Here is a 12,475-nt window from a genome sequence, read left to right on the forward strand (position 1 = left end):
TATATATACATATAATATATATATAAAATATATATATAATATATATAAATATATATATTCCCTTTCACTATATATTATAATATATAAGTGAGCAGAAACAGCTGTTTCTGCTGTTGCTGTTCTTTGAAATTCTCATCGGCTAATTTAAATTCTCCAGCTAGTTTTTTAAATTTTTTTTAAAAAATTGGAATATAATTGCTCTACAGTGTTGTGTTAGTTTCTGCTGTACAACAGCGCTCCAGCTATTTTTTTAATCTTCAATGTTTACTGTAATCAAAATTAAATAGTCAAGTCAGGGTTGAAAATCTTTTGAGCTTCCAGTTTCAGAGGCTAATGTAAAATGACTTCAATGACTGAATTTAAATTATGCTGATGATCAGCAGTCCCCCTCCCTGGCCAGACGAAAATTTCACCAAAATCCTCTTTCTCTCATCCTAATAATCTTGCAACTTCAGAGTCTAAAATAACCCTCCTTTCAGAAGTGACCAGAGTACACATATCTCTCAGAGCTGACATATATTTCACTTCCAATTTACCCAATGCCACTTAACTAGAAGCCACTTATTTCAGAGAACCTTCTGCATAGCAACAGGAAAAATAACCTATCAAGTCTGTTGTATCTTCCATGACTTTCAGGAGCCCTACCACTTCTATTTCTACATTTGTCTAAATCGACATTCTTTAAAATTCTAGATAAAAACACAGATTTCTATGTAACTTTTGGTGAGATGTTGAATCACAATAAGCAGCAAACTTAATAATACAAACACATGGTTAGCATCCAATAAATAAAGGTTAATAGTTCATTGTTTCATATATTAAACTAATCTCTATTGAGGTAGGCCTACTCTGTGCCAGTTTCTATCTCTAGGAATGGAAATACAGATGAGTTAGATTAAATCCCCTTCCTCAAAAATCTTACATTCTAATGGGAGATAAAGACACAGGAAGAGATAATTAGATATGCAGGTTAAGGAAGCAAAGAATACAAGTCTTGAAGGAAGTAAAAAGACTTACAAGGAAGTATCATGTTAAAGTATGAGTAAGAGTTGGTCAAGAGAAGAGGGACATGAAGATGTTCCAGGCAAAATGGCAGCATGAAGGGCACAGAGACAAGAAATAGCGTAATCGTTTCTAGAAACTAAAAGCATTTTGCAGGTTCTGACCCACATGGATCACAGCAGGAAGTAGCAGGGAATAAGCCTGGAGGAGGAAGACAGGACAAGATGGTAGAGAACTATGAGGTTCTCTATTTTTATCCTTAGAAAATAGAAAAATAAGGATTTTTAAGCAGGGAAGTGACATAGAAAGATATGCACTTTAGGTGAAACACTCCAGTGATTAAATTGAGGGTGGATTTGGGGAGACAAAACTGATGGAAGGAGAACAATTAGGAGGTTGTGTCAATATTCTTGAACAATGCTTCTCAAAATTTATTGTGAGTACAAACCACCCAGGGATCTTGTTAAAATGCATAAAATGCAGATTCAGATTCAGTAGGTCTGCAGTGAAGCCTGAGATTCTTTTTTCTAACAGGCTCTGAAGTGGTGCTGATGATGCTGCCTACAAACCACACTTTGAATAGCAAAGCTCTAGGAAGGATATTGAGGGCTTGAACTAGTATCAGAAAAGCAGAGCAGAAGATAAGGTAACAGTGATATTCAGGAGGTTAAACAGTCATGGCTTGGTGCTTCATTAGATACAGAAAGTGAAGTAGATGGTGTTGGGGGATTTAAAGTTAACTACAGGTTTCTACTTGGAATGACTGAGTGGATTTGAAATGGCTATGAGGTATCCAGGTGAAGAGGTAGCTGCTCTTTGGATATATGAGTCTAAAGCTTTACAGAAAGGTCATAAGCATATAGATGAGATAAGAAATCAAGGGAATGGATTAGATTATTTTACAGATTAAGGTCAAGAATGGAATCACGGGAATGCCTACATTTAGGCAATAATTTTTTTAATTAATTAATTTTTAAAAATTTATTTATTTTAATTAGAGTCTAATTAATTTACAATATTGTAGTGGTTTTTGCCATACATTGACATGGAGGCAATACATTTTAAAAAGAGCCCCCAAATAAAACAGAAAAGAAAGAGAGACACAAGAAAAGAACACAAGCATGAAGGGTTACACATAACAGAATAGAGCTTAAAAGAGGGAGTAATGAACATTTTCACATGAAGTAGAAAAGTCTAGTAAGGAAAGAACTGAAAAATAATAGTGAGCAGAGGAAAAGAAGTGGGTGGAAGAGAGAATATGAAAAGGGAATAAAATACACTAGTAGTGAGAAGGTGCCTGTGGGGGAAAAATGAAAAAAAAAATATGGTTAGATGAGCAAGTGGATCACTCCAGTCAGGATCAGAATCTTTATTGTGCCGGAATTCTTGCCACTCTTCCTAAGTTCCTTTGTTCATTCTCTCTCCTTCCCACTTCTATCAATGCAAATCATACATTTCCTTTAAAAAGATTTTTTTGAGTCATTTTATTTCACTCCTCTGGTTATCAAAAATATGTACACAAAAATCCATGTCTGCAGCCTCTTGCAATGAAGTGCTATTAACCCAAGTAGTTTATACACTTGCCCTTATCAGGGAAAGTGGTATATCTTCATTTGTATTTCCAGGAATGACTAGTCTAGCACCCGAGAGACACTTAAGCCATACTTAGTGACTGAATGAAATAACTATATAATACTAATTTAAAATACTTTCTGTAAGTACCTATAATATAACATGAAACCATGGTAATTCCTGTATTTGATCAATAAGAGTCATCTAAACCTTTCTGGGTCTCATTTTCCAGAAAACCACAGACAGACCTACATGGACTCAAAAGTCCTTACTTACTGAAAATTCTATGATCCCATGAGTATTATCAACCTCCTATTCAATAAGAGTAAAATGGTATGTATATAAGCCAGTATGTTTTATAAACGATAAACTTCCTAAGAAAGAAATTTGGGATATTCTTACTGTTTACCATTTGCATCTGATTTTGCAGGAAGAGGTTTCTCTCTTATCTTGTCTACAAACTTCTTCCTAGCTTCATTTCTTTTGTGTTTTTTCCCAACATAATGTTGTTGGGCCATTAATGGACTATTAAAGGAAGCAGGACAGAGCTTGCAATACTTGTTTGGATTATTCAAATCCAAAGCACTGCTGGAAGAGGAAGGCATAATCTTGTCTTTAATCCCACCTGGAGGAGGCTTGACAGCAAGGGGCTTCAGAAAAGTTGACTCTGCAGAAGTAGTAATAGGCACACCTGCTGAAACAGTCATAATGAAAAGTGATCCACATGTTTGCATTATAAAGTATCAGAGAAAGTTAGAGTTCTTTAAAAACCTACTATCTCTGGACTTTTTCCACACAGCACTGTTGGATAAAGGTATTTAGGCTAAAAATAATTGAATATAAGTCTGTCACCAAGTGTCTCCAACACAGATACAGGAAGCAATCAATATTCAGCAATCAATGAAGGCATGAGAACTGTATTAGGATGGCTCTTGAAATGAGTGAGGGTAAAAGAGACGGGTACCAACTTCTAAGTTGATGTCTTTCTTGAGTAGCATAGTAAGCAGATCATCTATTCAGTGGTGTCCGTATCAAAATACAGTTTATGCAGTTGTTCAAGGCTATAAAATGATATGTTCCCACAATTACAGTTATTTTAGAGCTCTTTCATGTAGTCTCCTTTCTGAGCCCAAATTTATGAATTTGGGGGACTAAAGATAAGGCTTTACAAGACGCTTTCTTTTGTGTGGTACACTGATTCTGTCCCTCTTGACTGACAGGCAGAAAAACCAACATACAAAAATCAGAGAGACTAGGATAAATTTAAAAATAATTCATTTCATTTATAAAAAAACAATATGTTTTAATGCTTATGTGGCCTATGCTATGAGATGGAAATTAATGTAGGTAAAATTGTGATGCCAGGCATGCTTTATTCCTAAAATGTTGAAGCTAATGAGAATATGGTAAATTATTTACTCCAGGGGATTAATTATTATTTTTTGTTAGCACACAACATTTAAAAAATACAGGCTGGAGCATACTCTGCTACTTCAGGTTGAAAGTGAGATCTGTGGGTCAGTTCTCTCATGTGCTGGTGGCCCAAAATCACTGGAAGGACAGAGAAACATGTTATATAGTTCTCTGGATCTCTGGATCTAACATAAAGTAAGTTTTCAATAATTGCTGATTGATATAGCTAATGGTACTTTTTCTTTACATTCATAGGAAGAAAGGAATGAGCTATCAGGGTAGAAGAAGATTCCATACCACTTTTTTTGTGTACAGTTAAAGTCAGAAAATCCTGCAACATAATTATATTATGGTGAAGACATTGGTCTGAACACACATTATGAGATAATGTTTTGTAAAGTACTAAAGCAAAAAAAAAAAAAAAAGAATGAGACAGATGTCAAGGGGAAGAAGTAAGAAGAAACTATGACAAATATTTGATTAGAAACTGGAGAGCTCAGGTTGCTTATTGTTGTTTCATTATAGCAAACATGTTTTTATTTGGATTTAATAAACTGAAAAGGAGAGGTCACAACATTTCTTAAAATTTAGCTAGCAATCATGATCTCTATATTAAATGACAAGGGCACAGAAAGAGATTAACTGAGCAGAAGAACCAAGTTATTGTGGCAGAGTAAAATTCTCTCCAATAAAAAATGGATAGCAGAGATGGGAAAAAAATATAGAGAGACTCTGTATTGAAGCTAAAGAGGTGAATGTCATCTTACCCGTTTCTGGCTGAAATCTTGATGGAGATACCTGATCACGCTCCTCCATTAATTGCTTCAGTTTTTTAGAATGGCCTTTCCCCACATAATGAGACTGAGCAACAACTGAGGAGCTAAAAACCATGTGGCAGAGACCACAAAATTTGTTTCTGTCCACTACTTCACTTTTATGCTCCTGAAATAAGCACAATCTTGTTAGAAAGATTCAATAACTAAGCTTTGAATTACAATACCAACATAGGCTACTCACCTGAAAATTCCTAACATCCATCTTCATTTTCTTACCAGGCACTTCATTTTGTTCCCCATGCATTTGAAAATAAAACCTAACATTTTGAGCATGTTTTTCACTCTGGAAAAAAGATACAATATGACTTTGTTTATTCAACAACAGAGGCACCTCAAATTTACACCTCTTTGAATCTGAGGACAGCACTTGTGAGTTGGAATATATTTAGTGTGTACCCAGTTTATGAAAAGGTGCATTTTTCAAAGCTTGCTTTGAAAGCAAGCATGCTTCCACATGCTTTCAAAGCTCTAAATCTCAGTTAAAATGAAAATAACACTACAATTTAGAGACCAATAACTTAGTTTTTGACAGAAACTCCTAGTTTTTGTTTAATATCAAATTTTTCTTCTTCAGTAGTTACACATCTTAGGCAATATACCCAGCTAAAAGATTGCGTATTCCAGCCTCCCTTTCAGCAAGATGTAACCATGTGACTATATTCTAGCCAATAAGATGTAATCTGAAATGTTGGGTTGAACTTCTGGAAGTCTCCTAACAGAATGGGGGATGAACTCGTCTCATCTTCTCTCCTGCTTACGGAATTAAGATGTAAAGGTCATCTGGGACAATGGGGGCTCTTGAGGACAGAGGCTAGTTCATCAGAGTAGAAAGACAGAAAATGCCTAGATCTCTGAAAGTGTTATGAAGCTGTTACATCAGCCCTGCATTGCTTACCTCTCAAATTCTTTTATGTGAGGAAATTAACCTTTCTAGGTTAAGCATATTAAACAAAAATCTCCAAACACATATATAACAAGATACATAATAACCAAAATGTTGATGTCAATAGAAGGGACACTAATATGACATAGTACATACTGTGAAGCAATTACTCTATCTACAGCATTTTAAATTGTGAAGTGTGTGCAGGAATATAGCTGAAGTATATACCCACTGCCCAGTTTTAATAGATTTTAACATTTTTCTCTATTTCTTTCAGATCTCCTTTTCAAAAGAGGTAAAATTTTACACAAGAAATCCTAGCTCCTCATTTCAACAATCGCTTCCTCCTTGGTCTCTCCCCAGTAGGTAACTACTATCTTAAAGTTGTTTTGTATCATTTCCTCTATTCTTTTACTAGATATGCATATACCTATAAACAGTAATATGTACTATTGTCATTTAAATTTTTTATGAAAATGGAATCAGCCTGTTCCTATCCTTTAAACTTTTTATAACTCAATATTATATAAGATTTGCCCATATTGATACATATGGCTCTTGTTCACTCACATTACATGCTGCATAATATTCTACTCCATATGCTACCCATCAAATCCCCTAATGAAGGCAGTTATGTTTCTGATTATTTTCTTATTACAAACATCTCACTGAACATATGTAAATGTATCTCCTAATATAATGGCCAAGAGTTTCTTTTTTTTTTTTTTTTTTAGTTTCTTTAAAGTAGATACATAGATATGGACTATCTGGCTTATATGAGGGTTTTCAGCTTTAATGGGTACTATAAAATTTATCTCCAAAGATGCTGAAGCAGTTTAAACTCCAAATGTAGCACATATGAGTGTTTTTGACTTCCTATATTTTCTTAAGTGTTAAGTGCTATTAGATTTTAATTTTTGTGAGTATGATGGTTTTGATAAGATAGTTCATTATCATTTTAACCTGAATTTCCCATATGATCACCTCTGAAGTTAAGTATCTCTGCTCTAGCCTGTTCATATCATTTTCCCATTTTTCTATTGGGTTGTTTCTTCTTCTGATATATAGTTCTTTATACAGTCCAGATACTAATTCTTTGTTAGTTATTGGAATATAAATACCATTCAATCTATGGCTTGTCTTTTAACTTTATGATGAGGTTTCTGTCATATACATTTCCCCTATCAAGTATCATGATATATTTTACAGCTACAGTAATAAGGTGAAATTATTTTAGACACAGGCAAACAGAGTAATACAATAAAACATAATAAGAGAATAAAGTATATATGAAAAATATCTTATGCTGGAGATGCCACTACAAATCAGTGGGGCAAAAATGAACTGTTAAATAAATACTGCTGGAACACCTACTATCTGTATGGAAAACAATGTTATCACCTTGCATATATGAAAATAAATACCAGATGGATCACACACATTAACCCAAGAAATAAAACTTTTAACAGTATTAGAAAAGAATAGAGGGAAATATTTATCTGGCAAAAATACAGAGAATGGTTTCTTAAACATGTATAAACATAAATACAAAAGGAAATATTAATAAGTGCAACCTCATTAAAATTCCAAATTTTTGCAGTAATGTCCTATATTACATGCATAATAAATACTATGCTGAGATAGTCTGACAATATTAACCAAGCTGTATATTAAAGAGAAAAAAATCACCTTTACAAGTAAGATATTTGTAAGGAAGTGCTTTCAAATATAGTTTTAAAGTCATCTATAATTTGAGTTGGTTATTTAACAAGCTTAAGCACTAAACTTATAGATGGCATTGGAATTTAAATAAAAATATGCTACAACATTATATAACATAATGCTTTATAGTCATTAAACTATTATAGAAAGATAAAAAGATGTAATGATAGGACAAAGTGTTCAGAATATGTTCTTATATGAAAAAGCAAGGGCAAAACAACATATACAATTCTCTTTTGTAAAAATGTATGTGTGTTTAGAAAGCATACTGGAATCATATAAGCTAAAGAGAAGTTAATTAAATGATGCTTACCCACAAGTGACAGACTTATGATTGATTCACATTTTCTCATAATTTTGTACATTTTCTATACTGAATAGTAAGTACTTCATAAGCCCATAAAAGCGATTTTTCAAATTTAAATTCAAATGGTTCCAACCATGGTTATCATAGAGCTCCTTGATTATGTGTTTCACTTTATTAACTCTTTGAGCTTTGGGGCGCCAGGATATGCTAGGCACACTCAATTGTTTGATTTCATTTAATTTTCACAAGAATAGTAAGAGAGATTTTAGCTTTCATTTTGCAGCCTGAAGAAACATGCTCAGAGAGGTAAAGTGACTTGGCCAGGGTTACACAACAATGGCTTGAACCTAGTTGAAGTGGTTTACTCATTAAGTCATGTTTGACTCTTGCGAACCCATGGACTGTAGCTTGCCATGTTCCTCTGTTCATGGGATTCTCCAGGCAAGAATACTGGAGTGGGTTGCCATTTCTTTCTCCAGGGGATTTTGCCAACCCAGGAATCGTACCCAGGTGTCCTGAATTGCAGGCAGATTCTTTACCGACTGAGTGAACCTAGGTCCTCTCAATCCACAGCCAACACAATTTCACCATCTATAATTATAGTATTAATAGTTGAATCCAAATCAACATAAGGACCGAGATATAACTGCCAATAAGATTAGTAACGGGCAAAACAAAATCAGGTGTTTCTAGTTTTTAAAGTAGAACTGGCAATAATATTTTAAGATATTATAAAAGTATCTAGTACTTTTTTAATACGGATACCATGTATAAAAAAATCCAATAGTTGATAACATGATGTAGAAATGGGAGACAACACTAAATGAAAGGACAACACATACCTAGTGTGTGAAATAGAAATGAAATCAGAGGAGATATGAAATGAATGAGGATGAAATCAGAGGAGATATGAAATCAGAGGAAATCGTCTTTAAGCTTAGTAAAGCCAAGATGGTTAATCACTATTCCTCTGGGTTTCAGCTTTCTAATCAATAAACTAAAGAACTAAGAAAATTAAATATTCCTTCTTTTAGCTCTAGAATTCTATGGTACTGGGCTTAAAAATATGTAGTTAAATCAAGTGCAAGACTAGTTCATTTTGTTTTTATCCTTTATTTACTGTAAAGGAAAATTCTGGAGTTCAATGAGATCCCTTGATTCACATTAATAGTCTCCTATTCAAGCGTTATAAAACTTTCCTTATATTTACTACAAGGACATGAAGCATACAGCGACTTGATAGATAGAAAGGGAGGCAGAAAGATGTGAAGAAAAGAAAATATGCTTTGGAGCCAAAAGAGACTGAGGATGCCAAATTTCCCAAACTTAAGCTGGTAAATTACTGTTCCTTACTGAGCCAGGCTCCTCATCTATCAGAGGGAAATAATACACAGGATTCTCATAAGTATCAAAACTAGATAACATATGAAGTTTATCTGCTATATTTAAAAATCTATTTTATACTCCATTTCCATTGTTTTTAACCTACCTCATAATGTGAAATCCTTTGCGATTCAAACTGAAGCACCACTCCACACACATTACAAAAATTATCTGCAAAAAGTTCAGTCTTTTCCTGTTGATTCCAAGTCATATCTATGAATAAAATAAAGGGAAGTGAGACATATATCACATCAATGAATAGTTAGAATACATATTGTTTCATACACCACTTCAAATCTGAGTGCTTGTGAGGTCACAGTAAAAGCATTTTGCTTATTGAGTATGCCTCTAATGTACGATATAGCAAGAGCTATTTAATATGATAAGTCTTGGGTGATTTTTAGGTAACATTGGAGCCATAGCTCCAGATAAGTTTTATAAAAAAGCCTTTTTAACGATTACATGGATGCTTGTGCATGCATGCTCAATCAGTCATGTCTGACTCTTTGTGACCCCATGGACTGTAGCCCACAGCCTCCTCTGTCCATGGAATTTTCCAGGCAAGAATACTGGAGTGGGTTGCCATTTCCTACTTCAGGGGATCTTCCTGACCCAGAGGTCAAACAGTCTCTTCTGCATCTCCTGCATTGGCAGGCAGATTTTTCTTTATCACTGTGCCACACGCAAAACACAAAATTCCAAGGGCTGGTTTCTTTTGGTGCCCCAAATCATTTTATGAAGCTCACAAAGTTACTGGTACCCCCATAACTTCCCTGGTGGCTCAGTGGTAAAGAATCCGTTTGTCAATGCAGGAGGCGGGGGTTTGATCCCTGGGTCGGGAAGATCCCTTGGAAAAGGAAATGGCAACCAACTCCAGTATTCTTGCATGGAAAATCCCATGGACAGAGGAGCCTGGTGGGCTGCAGTCCATGGGGTCGCAAAGACTTGAAAAAGTTGGACAAGACTGAGCAACTGAGCACTCACATACATAATCCTTAAAAAGGCATTGTTATAATACTGTCACTTATCTGGAGCTATGGCTCCAATATTATCATATTTCCCTGGTGGCTCATACGGTAAAGAATCTGCCTGCAATGTAGGAGACCGGGTTTGATCCCTGGGTTGGGAAGATCCCCTGGAGAAGGGAACAGCAACCCACTCCAGTATTCTTTTTTTTTTTTTTTTTAGTTCTACCACTTTATTGCTACCAACCCATTTCCCTCCACCCTTGTGCACACATGCTCAGTCATGTAATCCCATGGACTTCAGCCCGCCAGACTCCTCTGTCCATGGACTTTTCCAGGCAAGAATACTGGAGTGGGTTGCCATTTCCTTCTCCACCACTCCAGTATTCTTGACTGGAGAATTCCATGGACAGAGGAGCCTGGTGGGGTGGAGTCCATGGGATCGCAAAGAGTCAGACACAACTGAGCAACTAACACAAAAATCACATGGAACCACAAAAAACTTTGTCCATAGTAGGCAAACATTTTCCACTGTTATACAAACACTGGCACACTCATCTGGCCATACAAGTCTCACACAAGCCCCCAAAGTAGTATTAATAACATCCACAAATTATGCTACATTTTTCACTGTAATAACACAAGTCAAAAATTTCTGAATTTACACTTGAGGTCCACACTTCAGTCTAAGTCTAATACACTACACACTGCAGTGTATTCTGCCAAAATTTATTAGTGTATCTACAAGGTATAAATCACAAAACATCAAAATTTTGCTTGCTATTTGGCTATTTAAGTGAATAAGCTAATACTACACATACTTTCATGGTGAAATGCCCATGACATATCAAATGAACAAAAAATTGAAGAACAATAAATATAATATATCCATTTCCAACACTAACAAAAATTAAATATACATCACATATAAATATGTGGAAAGATATAAATTAAATTTAAAAACGATTAACTTTGGGAAGCAGGGCCAGAAAAGGATGAAAGGGAGAAAATTTAACATTTTAATTTCTGTACAACTGCTTTAATTTTTGCAAGAAGTATGTAGGACTTTCTATTTAAAAACCTTTAAAAGTATTTATTTTAAGTTATGTTGGATATCTTTAACTGAGCTTTAGTTTTCAGTACCACTGTATGGACTAAAAAGGCTTTCTTAAATTGCATGTTCAAGATAATAATAATTGTAACAAGGAACATGTCAAAAACAAGTTGAACAGTTATAAATTTATGCCTATAATGTATAGTATCCCCTTTGAATTATTTTTAGGTTGTTCTAAAATATATCATTTCTCTAATTTTGACTGTAAAGTTAGCAAGGTAAACAGTTTAACTAAAATATATTTCAGGACTTCCCTTAACTACTATATGCAATGAGCACAGCATAAGATCTTGAACTTCCTATTAAAATTTGTAATAATAAGCAAATATTACCATTTGGTGGCAACATAACTTGCTACGGAGGGAAAGTTTCCATTAAGAAGGCAAAAAGAAACTACTGATTTAGAGGTTCAAGAATTCCCAAGATTTGACATTCACTTTTTTTCCTATATCAAACTTTAATTCCAGATTTCCCTACTTCTAATAGTCAAAGTTTGATACTGACAGTCAAGTTGGGAAATATGAAGGCTGAGTTTTTTAAACACAGTTTTTCATTATTGGTGACCCAGATCATTTCCACGAAGCCCATGAAATTACTGGTACCCCTACAACTTTTCCTTTAGAATGGTATTGCCTAAACTTACTGCCTTTGACTCATTTTCTCAAACAAGTTCTTGGTCTGTATTTCTTTATTAAATGGTATGATATTCCAGACTCAAAATCTCAGCCATTATTCGCCACAGCAAATCACTGTTTCTTGTCCATTCTAGCTTATAATGTTATTTGATATCCATCTCTTCCTTTAAATTTCCCATAACACTACCCGAGTTCAGGCCCTCAATGTCTTGGGCATCATTAAAGTTTATTGTTATTTACTGAGGTTAGTTTCAAAATACTATGGTACACATTTTGGAAAGAGATAAGGAAAAAAAAAAGAATACTTATTGAAGGCTTTTGTGTGTGTGTAAACAAGATAATAGCTTATTCTTTTAGTCCTTAAAACAAATCTGCGAGGTAAGTGTTATTTCCCAAATTCTGAAGGTTAGGAAATTAGGATTCACTGAAATCAAGAAAACTTATCACGTGTTATTCCGTGAAGCTGGAACTTAAACTTTTTATCTTGACCTTTTCCATTATACATACATAACTGTCCCACATGTTGGAAATGATGCAGCAAACGAATAACTATTAATTTCAAGAAATTTACAATTTATCAGGGAAGATGTGTATAGAAAGAACTATGATCCAAAGATCAAAATGTCATAAGTGATATAAGATG

At 34.5% G+C, this 12,475-nt stretch overlaps 1 protein-coding gene across 2 annotated transcripts in view; it reads right to left on the reverse strand.

Annotated features, from left to right (window-relative positions):
* ZMAT1 (zinc finger matrin-type 1) overlaps positions 1-12,475 on the reverse strand; it is a 39,867-nt gene that overhangs the window by 8,801 nt on the left and 18,591 nt on the right. Inside the window, exons 2-5 of one of the 2 annotated variants that reach the window (XM_043897672.1) lie at positions 9,225-9,331; positions 5,005-5,106; positions 4,755-4,929; positions 2,984-3,241 (exon numbers count right to left, since the gene is read on the reverse strand). In XM_043897672.1, the coding sequence (XP_043753607.1) occupies positions 2,984-3,241; positions 4,755-4,929; positions 5,005-5,106; positions 9,225-9,331 (642 nt within the window). Of the gene's footprint in view, positions 1-2,983; positions 3,269-4,754; positions 4,983-5,004; positions 5,107-9,224; positions 9,332-12,475 lie in introns of those variants that run through there. The other variant, XM_043897673.1, reaches the window with a different exon arrangement.

This window comes from Cervus elaphus, chromosome X (assembly GCF_910594005.1).
Source record: "Cervus elaphus chromosome X, mCerEla1.1, whole genome shotgun sequence".
In the NCBI taxonomy this organism is placed as follows: Eukaryota; Metazoa; Chordata; class Mammalia; order Artiodactyla; family Cervidae; genus Cervus; species Cervus elaphus.